Source organism: Prionailurus bengalensis, chromosome B2 (genome assembly GCF_016509475.1).
Source record: "Prionailurus bengalensis isolate Pbe53 chromosome B2, Fcat_Pben_1.1_paternal_pri, whole genome shotgun sequence".
In the NCBI taxonomy this organism is placed as follows: Eukaryota; Metazoa; Chordata; class Mammalia; order Carnivora; family Felidae; genus Prionailurus; species Prionailurus bengalensis.
Genome location: NC_057349.1, coordinates 3,774,637 through 3,788,396, shown reverse-complemented (window position 1 = coordinate 3,788,396; position 13,760 = coordinate 3,774,637). Strand labels below are relative to the sequence as shown.

The 13,760-nt window shown below is 45.7% G+C and overlaps 1 protein-coding gene across 1 annotated transcript; it reads left to right on the top strand.

Moving 5' to 3' along the window:
* The first annotated feature begins 2,991 nt into the window (after positions 1 to 2,991).
* On the top strand, positions 2,992 to 3,346 carry LOC122490314 (histone H4). The gene has a single exon (XM_043592925.1). The coding sequence runs from the start codon at positions 3,010 to 3,012 to the stop codon at positions 3,319 to 3,321; it is 312 nt and encodes a 103-aa protein (XP_043448860.1). The 5' UTR covers positions 2,992 to 3,009; the 3' UTR covers positions 3,322 to 3,346.
* Positions 3,347 to 13,760: the final 10,414 nt, after the last annotated feature.

The following is a 13,760-nucleotide window of genomic DNA, read 5'->3' as shown; positions in this document are numbered from 1 at the left end:
TTGCAAAGACTCAATTTCAGATAGGTGAAAAGTGGGGGCCTGGGTGGTTCAGTCGGTTGAGCATCCAACTTCGGCTCAGGTCATGATCTCACGGTTTGTGAGTTTGAGCCCCGCTTTGAGCTCTGTGCTGACAGCTCTGAGCGTGGAGCCTGCTTTGGATTCTGTGTCTCCCTCTCTCTTTCTGCCCCTCCACCACTCATGCTCTCTCTCTCTCTCTCTGTCTCTGAAAAATGAATACACCTTAAAAAGAAAAATAGGTGAAAATTTCCTACAGCAGATGTCACCACTGCATTCTTGTACAACTCTTACTGGTTCGCACATAAGGGAGAGGACATCAGGGCTATTTCCTTAATTGTAGGTAACATCTGCCCTTCCTAGAGAAGCAATAGTTGAGACTTGATTTCACCTGAAAAGTTCTTCCCCAAATGTTTAGACAAGGATGGGGTTTGGCTGTTCTAGTGACTTCTACTGTCTGAGACCCAGGTACTTATCCTCTCTGTAACTGTAGCATGGACGAGGATCTAGAAAGCTGGCTCACCCCCAGGTATTATACACTTGAAACGTCCCGCCTTTTATTTTCGTAGCCCACACAAAAAAAGTTGCGTTTATTACTTTTGAAGCCCAAATCTGCATATATGTTAAAACAATTGATTTTTCCGTTAGACCGAGACCTGAACCGTTTATTTTATACATGTAAAAATAACTGAGAGGAACTCCAGTTAGATGGGTGATGGGTAGCTCACTTATGAATTCATGTTCTCCCCATTTTGGTGTTAATCTCCCTCTCCTCATAGTAAACCACTGTGAGAGGTCTAGATAGTGCTCAGCAGGTCAGCCCAGAGCAGCTATGCTTAAATGTTCCAAAATTCAGTGAATTTCGAAGTTCAAGGAGAAAGGGGACTGTGTTGAATAAATACCAAACGAGTGAATTAAAAATAAAGGCTATTAGGCAGATAGAGCATTGTGTTAGAACCAGATGTGTTCAGAAGGACCACAAGAAATCACATCTATTTTAATTTCCTATCACGATGATCTCATCTGAGGACACTCTTCCACTTGAAACTCCTCTCCAAGGTGAACCATATCTCATTGTATTTCCTCAGAAGCGCACTACAATGTCAAAGTTGTATGACAATTTCCTTTTTATATGTTCTTCTCTATCCAGATCTGGTATACCCAGAAGGTGCCTGCGCTCTATCACACTTTGAAAATATTCCAACCCCCACTTCCTGCAGTAAGCCTCATTTTCAAATACCCTTCCCAGTCTGGACTAGAAGTTCCTCAGAAGAAGTTCACTGTCACAGCACAACCCAAGAGAACTTACATGCAATGATGAAAACGTTCTGTATCTGTACTATCACACAGACAGCCACTACCTACATACGCTATTGAGCAGTTAAATGTGGCTGGAGTGACCAAAGAGATCTTGAATTTGATTGAATTTTAATTAATGGAAATTTAAATGAGCACATGTGGCTAATGGCCAACATTGGGAAGCCCCGCTTTAAAACCACTCTTCTCAAACTTGAATAAGCGTACCATCCACTTGAAGATCCTTTTAAAAATGCCCTATCAATTCAGGAGACTTGGCGTGGGGCTGGAAAGTCTGTGTGTCTTAAGCTCCCAGGTGATGTTCATGTTGCTGAGATACAGCTGGTCCACCCATTGCTGCCAGGCAGAAACTAGTATTCTGAGCTGATGTCTGACTCCTCACCGTTTACTTTTCTCTTCCCTCTCCTAAGCTTTCAGTTCTTTGAAAGAACGTGTAGGATGGTCTTTGCAGACCTGGTATTTATACACCGATCTTGGCATGTAAGTTCTTGAATGAAGAAATTAGTGATTCTTCTTTGGTGCCTGGGACGTCACTGTGTGTTAAGTCTGCAGGTAGCTGTAACTGAGCTATATCTCAAATAGTGTCTAAGGGAAATGAATAATCTTCTGACTGCCTATATCGTAAGTACCAGCAGAGAAGGAATTTTTAATTACCTTTTATAGCACGTAGAAGTCAGGTTCTTAATGTGAATATATGGAAGATGCGTAACTGTTGGAGTTTGTCTATTAAGCATATCAATGCGTCATCTGTGTGACGCCTTAATTCACTAACCTTAACTCACTGAACGAGTTTCAGAGTTTCTTAGCGGTATTTTTATTAATCCTGTTAATTTGCAAACTTTTACTCAGCATGATGTATCTGCAATGTTTTACTGACATAGATCTGTGGTAGGTGGCAAGATCCTAAGACCAGAATTAGAAGACCTCAGTTCTACCCGGTAAAATACCACTTATGAGAACAGGGTTAGCTCTCCAAGCCTGGGATTCTTCATCTTTACAATGCAAATAGTGCTTTATAAATCTGGAATCAGAATAGAAATTCAATTCACATTTGCTCCCCTTCCTAGAGTTCCTTATCAAGAATGCTGAAAATCACGTAAACGTATATCTTCTGCCAGAGGGGAATGATTGTTCCATGATTCACCAAATTTAAATAAATGCTGCTAAAATTGTAAGAAGTCATTCTTTTACTTTTAAAAGAAACGTCACATCTAAAAGCTAATTTTAATTGTTTACAAGTTGTAATTTACCACTACAAATTACAATTACAAATTACAATTACAAATAACAATGCCTCGCTTTCATAGGCACCTGTAGGGTCACCAGCTCCTTTCTATAAATGGTAAGAGGTTACGAGACTTCTCCAATGCCGATTGTCTGAGACCACCCCCCCCCCCCCCCCCCGCAGGCACAGGACTAGCCACAGAAAGCGACAGCTCCGACCCGCGCGAGGAAACGGACGCCAGACCAGCCCACCCCCCTCCCGGCGCCCCGCCCCCGCGCTCCTCGCCCCGCCCCCTCGGCCGCGGCCCGCAAGGCGGAAGTGGGAAGAGGCGGGGCAGAGACTCGTTCCCGCCCGCGCCGTTCCGGTTTCCTAAAAGGTCCGCGACCGTAGTATATAAAGGGCTGCAGCCGCCGGTAAGGTACCACACCGTGTGACGACTCGCTACTACAGCTATGTCAGGTCGCGGCAAGGGCGGGAAGGGCCTGGGCAAGGGGGGCGCCAAGCGCCACCGCAAGGTGCTGCGCGACAACATCCAGGGCATCACCAAGCCCGCCATCCGGCGGCTGGCCCGGCGCGGCGGCGTCAAGCGCATCTCCGGCCTCATCTACGAGGAGACCCGCGGGGTGCTCAAGGTGTTCCTGGAGAACGTGATCCGGGACGCCGTCACCTACACGGAGCACGCCAAGCGCAAGACGGTCACGGCCATGGACGTGGTGTACGCGCTCAAGCGCCAGGGCCGCACCCTCTACGGCTTCGGGGGCTAAGCTTTGCACCTGCAGCCTCCGCGCAATCCCAAAAGGTCCTTCTCAGGGCCACCCACTCGGTCACACGAAGAGCTGTTAACCGAGGAAGGTTTGTCCGTGTTCCCTTTAATTCTGACTGCAGGCAGGCAGCCACGTGACCTGGCCGCGGTCATGTGCGCGGAGCCAGGGGAGGGAAGCCTCAGCTGGGAGAATGCTGCATCCAGTGCGTGTGTTCTGGCTACTTTATGGCGCGGGCTTTCTCGCCAGCGACTGCACTCTTCTCCATTTTCCTGTCCGGCAGGCAGCTGGCCTTGAGGCCACGCCGGACCTGCCCTGCTACCAGTTTTCTGACACAGAGTTCGTATTTGTCCTCATTGTTAACAGGGCCCACAAATACCACCAGTAAGTTTTGATTGGACAAGTTTGCTAGGTGCATATCCTAATCTGACAGTGATGGCCCAAATTAAGTCTCCATATTCCTCTACTGGCTCCTTCCCATCTCTATCTGTATGTCTATCACTATCTCTATATATCTATATACCTATATCTATATATAATTCAGTATCAACTTAACCCATACCTCTATCATTCACTACGTCCTTAACGTTTTATTAAATCTCCAAGTAATCTTGAGTAGGTCCACGTCTCAGTCACTCTTCATGATTATGTGACTTCACCACTCACTAAAAATACCCTTGCCGAGCGCCTGGGTGGCTCAGGCGGTTAAGCGGTTAAGCGTCAGACTAACTCAAGTCATGATCTCATGATTCGCGCGGGTTCGAGCCCACGTGGGGTTCTGCGCTGACAGCGCAGGGCCTGCTTGGAATTCTCGCTTCCTCTTTCTCTGCCCCCCCCCCCACTTGCGCGCATTCTATCTCCTCAAAAATAAAGTAAACTTAGGGAAAAAAAAAATACCCTTGCCATGGTTACCAGTGACCTGCTAATTGCCAGGTCCAAAATCACACCAAAAATGTCATCCCTGCTACAGCTAATCCTGTTGCATCACTCATCCCTCCACAATCTCCCAAGTTTCTGTGGTAGTTTTCTTCCTGACCCAGATCCTGTGTTCTCCGTGATTCTTCGGTTTGCTTTCTGGGCCCTATTCCTCTGCTTGTGATTCTTTCCAATGAACGAATGGGTGTTCTCTTCACATCAGTCCAGAGATCCTCCTTGAGCCATCTCTTCCCGACTGTTCCATCGATGGTGAGACATCCAGGCACCCAGAAAAGAACCGAGTATCAGCTGAAAAGTAGCAGAGTAGGCCACCCCAAAATATGGCACTTTGGCATGAGGATTATTTGAGCTAAAGGCACTTGGAAAACAGCAGATGCGAGAATGGGGCTCTGACCTTCCCATTTCTCTCTGAAAGCAGAGAATTATCCCGTGTGAAAGGTGTCACCCCTGTATCAGCAAGAGAAGAACGCTTGTCACCAGAAATAAGGAGTCAGGGCTGAGAGAAATCCGTACAAACAGACCTTGTTAAAAAAAGCCCCTTAACCCCCCTCTCCTACTTTTGTTTTTATTTCATGACCACTAATCTTTATTCAACCTAATCTTTGTTACAACCTAAGTATGTAAGCACTTAGGCCTAACCACTTTTTGGGGTCTTCATTTTCCTGTAAAGACCCCAGTGAACACATAAAAACATTAAATAACATTTGTATGCTTTCTCCTTGTTAATCTGTTTCATGTCAGTTTCATCCTCCGGCCCAGCCAAAGACCTCCAAAGGGCAGAGGGAAGTTATGCCTCTTCCACACAGCCTTCCAATCCTATTCTCAGTGCCTTTGTATGACCGCAGGGTCCTGACACTTGTCCGCCTGCGTCCTTCCCAGCTACAATCCCTCTGCCTCGCCACAGGGACCTGAGTGACTACACATTTCATGATGCCATCTGGGCAAGACTACAAAAAATAAAAAGCCTTCACTGGTTCTCCTAACATCTGCAGAATAAAATCCAAGTCTTGTGCTTTACCTGGTCCCGGCTCACCTGCACAGGCCATCACCAGACCCCTTCCCCCACCCCCCACGGACTTCTCTAGCTGAGAATACGGAACAACTCATCCTACTTGGAACTTTCTTTTCATCAGCCGTCTCCTTTACATATACTTCTCCATCCATAAAGAACCTTCGGCTCTTTTTGGAGGTTTCCAGGATCTTTTTCCTGAACCACTCACTCGTAGGTTCGTTGCGGGGGCCCTGTCCCTAAGGCTAAGGAAACACACAGCCTAACAAGGAAAACAGACAGAAGCTGAGCCTGTCTATCAGAGATGCACAAAAGAGCACTCAGCGGGAGGTAACTCAAAGCGGAAGTCAGAGTTTGGGGGTGTATGTACCTAATTTAGTAGGGGACAGGGAGGCAAGAAGGGCTCTTATGGAAAAGCAAATGACTTTTTGAAAGATACATGGACCCTAAAAGAATAGATGGCAGGTGTGATAGTCTCTCACAAAGTCTGTCTGGGTGTGGTACCAATTTCTCCTTTCCAACAAGACACTAGAGTTGCTCCTGAGGAGCGGACAGATTTTGGACAACCGAGTTATTTTGAGAGGATCTGTGCCAAGGTCCAGCCCCAGCAGGTCCAGGGGTTCCCGAAGGATGAACGGCGTTGGCGAAAAAAATTAAAAATAAAAAACTAAATGGACACAGACAACAACAATGTGTTAGACTGGCTGCTTTATTGTAGCAGGGGTGGCATTATATTTGTTAGCAAATTCCTTGTAGCCGCATTATCTATGTTTCTAGGCATTACCTAATTCTAAAAATGTTCCTTTGTGTGATCACCCATAAAGGAACAACATAGTTGTTTTCTTGTAACGTTCCCTCCTGCCCTTTCAAGGTCATCTAGCTCCCGACACCTCAAGTGGAACGTTTACAGGGATAGGACTTTTTAATTGTTTCTTTGAACCATTTGCAGTATAAGGAACAAAGGTATTCGCTTTGGTCTTGGGTGCCTGAAGGGAGCCAAGAGGGCCCTGGGAACCCACGCTTAATGCATTCCCAGAGAAACAATGTATGCCTAGGAACTAATGAACCATTCTGTACCTTAACCCACCAGGTCCAGTTATCATCTGGAATGCCTCCTGGGGGCCAAGCGGGCCTAGGGGTTGGAGTAACTTGTATCCATTGATACATTTCTTTGTTGCCGGAGTGGAGATTTCCAACCCATTTGCCCCCCCCCCCCCCTTGGCTGGGAAATACATGGGCCCATCCTTCCTTTAGGAAGAGAAGTCTTTATAGGGGGTGGCAAGGGCTGGATGTGGGGCCGCACAATTTCCCCGCGGACAATTTCTTTCCCCAATGGTCCTTTTCCCGGGGGGCCTGTCATGGGCAATTCCCCAACTGACAATTCCCCAGGTACTTTCATTGGTAGGGGAGCTGCCCCGACCAACGCTAAGGCCAAATTACATGAAAGCGGGAGCACAAGAAGCTTCACTTCAACTTGTGGGCCACCCTGCAGTCCCCATCCGTCCACCGCCCAGGCCCTGCCATCAGGCTGGTTCGATAGCTCGGCTTCCAGCAGATCTGCTTTTAGGCAAAGAGAGATTTCAGGAACCCAAATGCTTTCAACACAAAATTCATCCTTACGCTTTGTATAAGCACTTCTATAAAGCAGCATATTTTCGGGGGGCATATCCGGATCCCTTCACCCGTTTCAAGAGAACTGCACCTGATTCTCCCAAGCCAAAAACACACCCCTCCACACAAGTACCCAACACAACTTCAGAGTCCCCTCTCCAACTTTGGTGCTACCACACCCTTAAACAGTCGTTGGTGATGACGAATACGTTTTCCCCTCGAGATTTCTGGAAGGCTTGGACAATATCTTCATCTTAACATTCTCAGGACCCAGATAAATTATTAGCACATGTTATTCACTTAGTAAATATCTGTGCAATGACTACATGATTCAGTGAAATGAATAAGCTATCAAAGGCCACAAATAAACTTTTATACGAATTGCTCCCCTTTAAATAATATTATCTGCCCCCCTAGAACTTTTTCCTCTTACCATTTTCCTTTACACAAATATCAGGCTTGTGAGTGCCAATCACCACAGCAGCCTTTTTATTTGTTTGTTTGTTTATTTATTTATTTATTTATTTATTTTAATGTTTACTTTTGAGAGAGAGAAAGAGCGAGAGTAGAGGAGGGACAGAGAGAGGGAGACACAGAATACAAAGCAGGTTCCAGGCTCCGAGCTGTCAGCACAGAGCTTGATGCGGGGCTCGAACCTGCGAACTGTGAGATCATGACCCAAGCTGAAGTCGGATGCTCAGCCAACTGAGCCCCCCAGGCGCCCCCCACCACTGCAGACTTTTAAGATGCAGATTGCAAGCCCTTAATTTGTAAGGAAAATAATTTGATGGGTCCCAACCCTAACCCAAAGTTTTCTCACAGAAATGCTACTTTCATAAACTTATACGTATTGATAGCGAGCCAGTTTTTCATCACTGTTTACTGGGATAGCAATTGTTGCTATAGAATTCCTAAACTTTATGTTGCCAGCATGTGTTTATATAAGAGAAAGAAAATAAAAGAGGTATTAGCAGCAGCCTTTTTTTGGGGAGGGGGGGGAGCTCCACATTTGGTTCCTTTTCTTTTTTTTTTTTTTTTTGGTAATCTTTATTTTTCAGAGAGAGAGAGAGAGAAAAGAGAGAGCGGGGGAGGGGCAGAGAGCGAAGGAGGCACAGAATCCAAAGCAAGCTCCAGGCTCCGAGCTGTCAGCACAGAGCCTATCATGGGGCTTGAACCCACAAACCACAAGATCATGACCTGAACCAAAGTGGAGGCTTAACCAGCTGAGCCATTCCGGCTCATGTTTCCTTTCTTATGTGTCATGCCAAAAAAAAAAAAAAAAAAAAAAAAAACAAAACGGTTTTTCAGTTCTGTAGCTAGGGCTCCACTTACCTACAATGTAGATTTCCTAAAAGTGTATGGTGTTATATTTTTAGCAGATTGACTTATACAGTGTGAAAAATAGCTATGGCAACAGATCTTTTATGAAAATACTTAATCACCCAAATTAATCCAAATTATTTTGAGTGAAAGTGGTGTGTTTATTCAGAATTATTGGCTGCACTTCTGAATCTAAGATTAAAATTTGGATTTACCTCTATCCATTGATGTAGCCTTTAAAAAAAAAAAAAAAAAAAAAAAAAAGTAGGGATGCCCTGGTGGCTCAGTTGGTTAAGCATCCGACTTCGGCTCAGGTCATGATCTCATGGCTTGTGAGTTCAAGCCCCGCATCTGTGCTGACAGCTCAGAGCCTGGAGCCTCTTCAGATTCTGTGTCTTTCTCTCTCTCTCTCTCTCTGCCCCTCCCCTGCTCACAATCTGTCTCACAAAAATTTAAAAAAAAAAAAAAATTAAAAAAATTTTTTTAAAAAGCAAGGAAATGTATAGAAAATATCAACCATCTTGTGTAAAAAAAGAAAATATCACCCCATAAAATTTTAGCTTCAAGTACATGTGTTTCTGTTTGTTTTGTTTTGTTTTTAACCGTGGAACCTGGAGTGAAAATATTTGCAAACCACTGGTCCATTGATTTCCTTTATAAACGCATTCGGCTCCCAGCTTAGAACTTGGCCTCACTTACCGAGGCTTCTGAAGGGCAATGCTCAGGCTCCCTCCCAGCCACCATGGAGATATATGTGGCCAGGCTCCACCAATGGGTCTCACCTTCGAAAGACTTCTCTTCGAAATGGAAGGACGTGACAGCAGAGACTCTTCAGTGAAATGACTGAGTCAGTCAAATGAATAAGCTATCAAAGGCTGCCAATAAACTTTTATATGAATTGCTCTCCTTTAAATAATATTATCTGCCCCCCCAGAACTTTTTCCTCTCTCACCATTTTCCTTTACACAAATGTAAAGGAAAGCCATGGCTTCCAGGTGGATGACCCATAGCCCCAGGCCGATTCTGCAGACGAGTGTGGGGTTTTAGACCCGGAAGTATCTTCAGGCCTGGTCCCACAGCCCTCCCCGGAACGCAGTCTATCCCTTTACCCTCGCCCTTCATGTGTGATCAACCAGAGTCAGACTTTCTGGTTCCTAACTTTGAATTATAAAAAAAAAAAAAAAAAGTGTTAAATGGTTTTAAATACTTTCTGGTAGAGTTTGTGTATTTTAGGTACTTAAAGTTGTTTCACAACAGTGATGTGTAGGAGAGGTAAACTTCGCAGGAGAAAAACAAATTTTCTTTTACCTGTGCACGGGAACCTTCACAGGAAAACGAAGACCCAAAAATGTGGCTAGGCGTGTGTATTTACACACTAGGTTGGAAACGTTGCTCAAATGCTTTAGGGAGGCTGAAGAAAGATAAGGGGTATTTTAACAAGGTCTGGTTTTACAGATTACTCTCCATCTCAGGTCCCGTCTCCGATAAGAATATTCTTTCCTCCTGGGACAGGGAATTTTATCTCCTGCTTTCGGGAAGAAGAAGGAAGGTCAGAGCACCCTTCTTGCCTCTGCTGTTTTTCAAGTGCCTCAGCTGAAAAGAATCAATATGTTGATCATCAAGTCAAATTGATTTCATTTTCTTTTTTAATTTTTTTTTTAACATTTATTTACTTTTGAGACAGAGAGCATGAACAGGGGAGGGTCAGAGAAAGAGGGAGACACAGAATCTGAAACAGGCTCCAGGCTCTGAGCTGTCAGCACAGAGCCCGACGCGGGGCTCAAACCCACAGACTGGGGATCGTGACCTGAGCCGAAGTCAGACGCTTAACCGACTGAGCCACCCAGGCGCCCCTTGATTTCACTTCAATATCGAAGCAGCAATTATTGAGATGGCATGCTCTGAACCCCCACAGAGGCAAAAAGGCTTTAGTCCTTGTGGTCATGGCGGACAGAATACTACCCAGCCCAGCCCACCCATGAGGATGGGTCCAGATCCCCAGAGCCTGTGAATATGTTACCTGACCGAAAAGGACTTTGCAGATGGAATTAAATGGAGGGTCTGGGGTGGGGCGCCTGGGTGGCTCGACTGGTTAAGAGTCCAACTCTTGGGGCGCCTGGGTGGCTCAGTCGGTTGAGCGTCCAACTTCGACTCAGGTCATGATCTCGCGGTTCATGAGTTCGAGCCCTGCGTTGGGCTCTGTGCTGGCAGCTCGGAGCCCAGAGCCTGCTTCGGAGTCTGTGTTCCCCTCTCTCTCTGCCCCACCCCTGCTTGTGGTCTGTCTCTCTCTGTCTTTCAAAAATGAATAAACATTAAAAAAAATTAAAGAAGAGTCCAACTCTTGATTTTGGCTCAGGTCATGATCGCACGGTTCGTGAGTTCCAGTCCCATGTTGAGTTCTGCGCTGACAATGTGGAGCCCGCTTGGGATTCTCCCTCTCTCTCTCTCTCTCTCTCTCTGCCCCTCTCCAACTTGCTCTTTCTCAAAAATAAATAAACATTTCAATGGAGTGTCTGGAGATTAGGAGATGATTCCAGATTACACAAGGGAGCCCGGTGCAACCACAGGATTGTTGTGAAAGGAGGTATGAGAGTCACAGAAGTGGCCATGGAAGCAAAGACTGGAGCCATGTGCTTGGCAGACACAGGAAGGGGCTACGAGCCAAGGAATGTGGGTGACCTCTAGAAGCTGAAACAGGCAAGCCAAAGAATTCCCCTCTAAACCTTCACAAAGGAATGCGATCGTACCAACACCTCCATGGTAACTCCTTAGACCCATTTTGAGTTCTGACTTCCAGAAGTGTAAGCTAACAAATTTCGGGGTGTTTTTTAAGCAACTAAGATTGTGTAATAATAAAACCTAACTGAAGTAACCTTAACCTTCCTTTGTCACACTGTGAAAATTTGACTGAGATTTTACCTGGGAACTTAAACTACATTGGCCATAGTGGAACGTAGTTTCCAGAGTAAAAGGAGAAATTATTTTATCTCTAAGATGCTCAGTTTGGATTCGTAATCAAATCAATACTTAATCTCCTTCTATGTGACAAGTGAGAAGATGGACTCAGCTACCAGATGGTCAAGATCATCGAAGCATAATGGTTAAAACAATGTAGTGGTAACATTCCGGGCACAATGACCACCGGAACATAACAGAGAGCCCAGAAACCCTCACACCCAGGAGCACTTAGATGGGGCAGAGGTGGCATAAGAGACCTGCGAGGGGTGCCTGAGGGGCTCCGTCGGTGAAGCGTCCGACTTCGGCTCAGGTCATGATCTCACAGTTCGTGAGTTCGAGAGCCCCACGTCAGGCTCTGTGCTGACAACTCCGAGCCTGGAGCCTGCTTCGGATTCCGTGTCTCCCTCCCTCTCTCTCTCTGCCCCTCCCCTGCTCATGCCCTGTCTCTCTCTCTCTCAAAAAAAATAAAAAAATTTTTTAAAGAGACCTGCAGGGAAAATATGATGCTGTCTGTAAATGATGCTTGGAAAGCTGGGTAGCCACATGGAAAACAAATGAAATTAAAGCTCCCCCACCCCAAGGATTAAAAATGGAAATGTGAAAAACAAAACATAAACTCTGAGAAAACAGCATAAGTAAATATCATCATGACCTGGGATTAGAGAGGACATTTTTAAAATAAGACAGAAAAAAGAAAAGACATAAAGTAACAGATGGGTACGTGCAACTGTACCCATCTTAAAAGCAAGGAGTTCGGTTTATAAAGGCGACTACGTAAAAAGCAAAACTACAAGTCACAGAACTGAAAATGATATGAATCTAAAATCGACCAAGTGCTAGGATCCAGAATACATAAACCCACATTTGTCTAGTTAATTTAATTAATCAATATTTATTCAAATCGATAACAAAAATGGGAAAACGATCTAGAGATTGGACAAAGGCCTTGATCAGAAACTTCACAAATGAGAAAAGCCAACTGACAAGCTGGTACCACACAGATCATCCCTACGTGACCGCACGTCTTCCAACTCAGGGGTCTCTTCTGTCGCCCTGCTGTGAGGGCAGCCCAACCAGAATGAAACGCCTATCTGTGGGTTGCCCTATTTCCCTTTGAAGCCACAGGTCCCTGTGCCTTTAGCTCAGGGTGGCCTATAAATCTCAACTGACAGGGCACCTGGGTGCCTCAGTCGGTTGAGCATCTGACTCTTGATTTTGGGTCGGGTCACAGTTCGTGAGATCGAGTACCACATCAGGCTCTGTGTTGAGGGCGAAGCCTGCTTGGGATTCTCTCTCTCCCTCTCTCTCAAGATAAATGAATAAGTACTTGAATGAATGAATGAATGAATGCATGAATGCATGAATCAATCAATCAATCAATCAATCAATCAATCAATCTCAACTGACAGACTTATCCCTGGGTCTCATACTCTGATGGGGCTCCCACATACATAATTAAGTTTGTTTTTCTCCTGTTAATTTGTTTCTATAGCAATTTATAGCCAAAGAACCTCCAAGGGTAAAGGAAAATGGGTTCCTCCCTAGTAGCTTTTTCCACTAAGCCTTAAGCCCTTGAGATCCATGCAAGTTGTTATCTGGATCACTAACCTCCCTTTTTATCACCCAGCAGGAATCCATGCGTGGGTGTATGAAAACATTTCACATCCACCCATTGAAAGATACAAGTGGTTTCTAATTTAGGGCTATTGCAAATAAAGCTGCCATGAACTTCCATGTACCAGGTTGTTTTGCCCCTGCCCCTGGCAGTTTTGTGTTATTCTGTACTTCCTGCAGTCCACTTTAAAATGACATTTTTTAAGACACAAAAGTGCTGCTATGCTATCTGGGAGCCTAATAACCTTTTGAATAGTCACAAAGGAATCCCACGGTATTGCTATTATCATTTGCCAGGTTGCTTCAAGGTTCAAAAGTATTGCACCGACTGAACCATAGTTCCCGTTGTTCTGAAATCTGACTTCTGGGTTCTGTAGCCAAAGATTTACCCCACCAAGAGACTCCAGTGTTTGCTGAATAAATGCTGGTATCCCCATCCTGTGGCTCCGGCCATCGGATTTGTGTTTCCACTGACACGCAGAGCTGTTCGCTTGGTTCCTGAAAAACCTCCAGCCTTTCCTAAACCTCACAGCGGGATAAACCCTGGGATGAGGCTAAGAGTTCCCCATTACCGATGTCCCTAAGACCTGACTGCGCGTACAAATCCTGCATGGCGCTGGGGATTGTCATAGGACTCTGAATTTGTTTGAGCAAAGGTGGGAGCTGTTGCCTCCTTGGTTCTTTGAGGATTAACAGATTATTCACCACCACCTGTGAAAGCTCTGAGTCCTGCCTTAGAGACTACATGGTTCTCATACGGGGTGTAGACACATTCTGCACAACCTCGACTCTTCAGTCAGTCACGAGCTGCAACAAGCCGATTTCCGGGGGGGGGGGGGGGGGGGAGCTAAACATACTTAGCTCTCACTCCAGGCCCCCGGGTTGGTGCACTGGCGCCCCGCGCAGTTCTAGACAGGCTGCTGCCCACACTGCGGCTAGTGCTGCTGCATGAACTCTGGAACTGCTGTGGAACCCAGGTTTGGGGTACCGGTAC

Coding starts and splice junctions, on each gene's coding strand:
- LOC122490314 (XM_043592925.1), top strand. CDS start 3,010: ATGTCAGGTCGCGGCAAGGGCGGGAAGGGCCTGGGCAAGGGGGGCGCC.